The following is a 5,387-nucleotide window of genomic DNA, read 5'->3' on the forward strand; positions in this document are numbered from 1 at the left end:
CAAAAGAAGAGAGATGAGAAGCTCATAGCTAAGCTGCAGGAGGTGGAGATGGACGTCACGCTCGTGGAGGTGATGCGGCGGCAAGCCAAGCTGCTGTTAGAAGGTCGGTGCTCTCTCTCTGTCGCTCACTCACTCTTACTCACTCATTCACGTGCACTCACTTGTCACTCACTCACTCACTCACTTCACACACTCACGTCACTCGACTCACATCATCCATCACCTTTCACGTTCACTCACCGTCACTCACATCACTCACAGTCTCGTCACCACCACGTTCACATCACTGCCACTCACTCACTCTGCACTCACTCACGGTCACTCACTCACGTCACCGTCACTCTACTCACTTCACTCACTTCACTCACCTCACGGTCACAGTCACTCCTCACTCACGTCACATCACTCACCGGTGCCGATGCACATCATAGATACAATAGAGTGTGATGCTGATATATACATATATACATATTACACACACACACACGCACGCAGATCACGCAGCGGCACGGCACGCACGCACGCACGCCACGCACGCACGGCACGCACGCAGACGCAGCACTACGGCAACAACACACAGCACACACATATATATGTGTATATGATGTACGATGTATATAGATGATGTATGATATAAATAAATGTAGTATTTCCATATACGATGTAGTGTCACTAGATATGATACATGACATATGATATTATGTGTCGGTTTGATACATGATATACGATAGTTGTGCAAAGTTTGATAGCAGATGCCTCGAAGCTGCAATTACTGATTACCGACTAGTTCTTACTCATCATGGTCTTGCTCAGCTCCATCTAAACCCTCGTGAAATACAGAAAAATACTCGCGAGCGTGTAAACGACGACGAAATACCATCGGGTCAGCGTCTGCCGTCGCCATAGTAACGTATTGGAGGGCGACACCCCCGTTGTCGTCTGCAGGCGGGCCCCACGAGCGGGACTAGGACTCGGCATCCACGTTGAGAGCGTGCCGATGCACACCTTCGCCAAGTATCTGTTCACGTCGCTGCTGCCTCATGACTCCGACCTGGCCTACAGGATAGGACTGCGCGCAATGAGGTACCTCATAGCGACCATATATTATAGACGATATACATATACATATAATTATTATATAATAGTATATGCCGTGTATATATAGTATTATATATAATATACATTATGTTGGATGTGTGCGTGCGATCTCGTTGCCACTGGCACGCGCGTACTTTTGGTTACAGTACGTGCCTACTCGGGCTCGTGTTCGTGGGGCATATCGGAGTGGTAGTGTGAAACAGATTTGTTGCAATTTGAGTCTTACGTACATATCGAAGGGAGTGTAACGCCCGTTTCCCCGACGTTACTGATTCAGTTGTCGATCTGGGCGGCGATGTATACTGCATCTCTGCTTGAAATCTCCATGAAAAAACGCTATGGGCATCAATTTCAAATTGTTAAAATAAATTTTAGCGTCCACAGCCATACGGAGACATTGGTCTATCTGTGGATGTGTAACGGTGAAAGCTCACTGGTAAAGTCTACGCCGCACCCAGGCTGTGTGACTAACGTCAATACACCGGTATTCTAACCCTAGCAATACCGTTTCTTGGAGCTATGGTAAAGCTAAAGCGTCATTAGAGGAAAAAAAATCTCCTTACATAATGTTACATTGTAGATGTAGTTCTTCATAAATGGAACGTTCAAGAATATTGCACGTTCTGATTTTCTGTACATTACCTACTTATTGGATATAGTGTTGGCATCAGTAGCAAGACACATTGAGAGAATATTACATTAACGATTTCCTGTACATTCCGTATACTTATGGATATAGTGTGTGCCATCATTAGACATTGAGAATATTACGTTATAACTTAAGATATAGGATATATATAGGATATAAGATGCCTGTATTAGACATAGATGCAGTGTAAACTAGCATCTACGACCCGATTGGAACTTAGCAAAACGCATCGCGTGTCGAGTACGTGACGTCCACTAGAGTTGTTGTTGTTGTTGTTGCCGTAGGTTACGGCGATCTAGAGGGCAGTGGTGACGCGCGGTGATGAACGGCGCGCGTGGTTCACGCTCGGACAACTTGAGACGCAGCAGTGTGAGCTCGCCTCTACGATGCTAGCCGCTGCCAAGGGTATGTATGCAGCACGAGCATCGCGGTTCAGCGGGGACGGGGGCAGGGGCCGTAGGGCTCTCACTTTCCTGCTAATTTTTCTCTCTTCTCTCTCTCTCTCAATCTCTCTCTCTTTCTCGTCTCTTTTCTCTCTCTCTCTCTCTCTCTCTCCTCTCTCTCTCTCTCTCCGCTCTCGCTGTCTCTATTTCTCTTTCTCTCTGTCTCCCCCCCTCTCTTTCTCACACACTCACGCTACCACTGCACTCACTCACTCATCTCACGTCAGCTCACAGCTCACTCACTCACTCACTCACTCACACTCACTCTTTCTCTGTCTCTCTCTCACTCAATCTCACTCTCACATCTATCTATCTGTCTCTCTCTTTCTTGCACGGAAGAGAAAATTCACGAAACTTCCAAGTATATATTCAAATTCAGTAACACCATCTATTCTTGCAATTGATCGCAAAGAATGCGTCGGGTTTCGAATTCGAACGCTAGAGGTTTTCATCACTATGGTGTGAATACGGATGAAATTTCGTGCTTTCACCAATCTCTGGTGGGGAAATCCTAACAACAAGCTTCGTATAGTTTCCCAGGCTGCTATTCATTATGCCTAGCACGTAGGGCGTTGTCTGACAACAAACCTCGGCGCATACTTCTCGCCGATATCTGAGTTGAAGGCTCACTTAATGCGAGCCGTGGTCACGTGACACGTCGCACTCTCACTCGATACCATCTCGGCATATCAGTAGGGTTTCATGTGTCTGTGTTGTGGTGCTCGTGCGTAAGGTGTAGGCAGTATAAACCACATTAAGCTTATTGTATGCTGCGTGTTTAGATGCTGCTTGTTTATTTACACGCTAACTTCACTATGACAAAAAATGTCCCTCAATGTCTCTAATGTGCATAATGTTGATGAAGCTTCGGCATTCGGCCATTTTCGCAGTGAAATTCGGTATAAAATTGTAGATGTGTTTCTATGGAAAGTGTTTCCAGTCAAAAGCATTATTGTAAGCGCAAGTAAAAGCAAACATTTTTTAACTCACACATTAATTATTTTATGATATAATGTGTTGATAATTACACAAAGTACTTATTAATTTAGTCACCTCTATACTCAAAACAAAGAGATATAAGATATATCCAAACCGAGGCCAGTAGTGTTGTGGTCCCAATCCACACCAAACAATCGGTGAAATTACTGTTCTCTATGGTGGTTTTTTCTGTTTCAAACCTTGAAAATTGCACCCCATGTCCGTAAAGTCACAATTTCTCAATCATATCCCGAATATACATACTGGTAATAATTCACGAATTCCGTCGGGGCAAATTTCTGCAAGTTGACTGTCTGTAACATGGGGCAACATTTATGCATTATTAGTGCATGTGTTTTTTTTGCACGCATGCATGTGTGTGTATGAATGTGTATGTGTGTATGCATGTGTGTGCGTGCGTGCGTGCGTGCGTGCGTGCGTGCGTGCGTATGTATGCATGGACCTGTGTGCAATAATAGATATTATCAGGAGTGAATAATAATAGATTATTATTCACTCCTGATATTATCATAACGGATATGCATGTTCTTACCTGCTTCTATTAACACATGTACGTCTTCATACATCACCTGCATCGTACCAGGGGTTAATAATGACAAATTTAATAATTTGTTATTATTAACCTCTGATCGTACGTATGTATGTCCGGCGTACATGTGTGCATCGTGTGTGCGTACGTACATGAGTCCGTGTGTGCTTGCGTATGTACGTGCCTGCATGCGTAAGTGTGTGTTCGCGCGTGCGTGCATGCGTACTTACGTGTGTTCGTGCGTGCTTGCATACGTACGTACGTGCGTTGAAGTGCGTGCTTGTATGCGTACGCCCGTACGTTTACTGCATGTTTGTGTGTGCATGCGTACGTGTGTACATGTGTGCATGCGTACGTGCGTACATGTATGCATGCGTACATGTGTACATGCGTACATGCGTACATGCGTACGTGCGTATATGTTTATGTGTGCGTGCGACCGTTGCTCACTGGCAGCGCGTACTTTTGGTTACAGTACGTGCCTACTGCTCGTGTTCGTGGGGCATATCGGAGTGGTAGTGTGAAACAGATTTGGTTGCAATTTGAGTTTTACGTACATACGAAGGGATGTGTAACCCGTTTCCCACGTTACTGATTCAGTTGTCGATTGCGGCGATGTATACTGCATCTCTGCTTGAAATCTCCATGAAAAAACCATGCCATCAATTTCAATTTTAAAATAAATTTTACTCACACCATACGGAGACATGGTCTATCTGTGGATGTGTAACGGTGAAAGCACTGGTAAAGCTAACCCGACCAGGCTGTGTGACTAACGTCAATACACCGGTATTCTAACCCTAGCAATACCGTTTCTTGGAGCTATGGTAAAGCTAAAGCGTCATTAAGGAAAAAAAAATCTCCTTACATAATGTTACATTGTAGATGTAGTTCATTCATAAATGGAACGTTCAAGAATATTGCGTTACTGAATTTTCTGTACATTACCTACTTATTGGATATAGTGTTGGCATCAGTAGAACATTGAAGAATATTACATTAACGAATTTCCTGTACATTCCATACTTATTGGATATAGTGTTGCCATCATTAGAACATTGAAGAATATTACGTTAATAAACTTAAGATATAGGATATATATAGGATATAAGATGCCTGTATTAGACATAGATGCAGTGTAAACTAGCATCTACGACCCGATTGGAACTTAGCAAAACGCATCGCGTGTCGAGTACGTGACGTCACTAGAGTTGTTGTTGTTGTTGTTGCCGTAGGTTACCGATCCTAGAGGGCAGTGGTGACGCGGTGATGAACGCGCGCTGGTTCACGCTCGGACACATTGAGACGCAGCAGTGTGAGCTCGCCTCTACGATGCTAGCCGCTGCCAAGGGTATGTATGCAGCACGAGCATGCGGGTCAGCGGGGACGGGGGCAGGGGCCGGTAGGGCTCTCACTTTCCTGCTAATTTTCTCTCTCTCTCTCTCTCTCAATGCGGCATTCACGATGCACTAACGTCGCGCACCGCACCATGTCACTGTACAGTACGCGCATGCACAGGCACGAAAGCTACGTATGATGCACATAGCACAAAGGTACGCATCGCCGCATGCAACGTACGTACGCGATCTCACCAGATGCACGTAAACGTATGCAACGCACATGCACAGTACCGTCAACGACACAAGATGCCACGTAACGCGATGCAGCG

General features: G+C 45.0%; 1 protein-coding gene across 1 annotated transcript in view; it reads left to right on the forward strand.

Annotated features, from left to right (window-relative positions):
• The window catches only part of LOC106805985 (zinc finger SWIM domain-containing protein 6-like), a gene marked incomplete at its 5' end in the record, with an annotated part of 24,165 nt that overhangs the window by 10,378 nt on the left and 8,400 nt on the right, over positions 1-5,387 (forward strand). The window contains 3 exon segments of the mRNA XM_014807797.1: positions 7-107; positions 946-1,083; positions 4,954-5,069. Of these exon segments, the coding sequence (XP_014663283.1) occupies positions 7-107; positions 946-1,083; positions 4,954-5,069 (355 nt within the window).

This window comes from Priapulus caudatus, unplaced genomic scaffold (assembly GCF_000485595.1).
Source record: "Priapulus caudatus unplaced genomic scaffold, Priapulus_caudatus-5.0.1 Scaffold136, whole genome shotgun sequence".
NCBI lineage: Eukaryota > Metazoa > Priapulida > Priapulimorpha > Priapulimorphida > Priapulidae > Priapulus > Priapulus caudatus.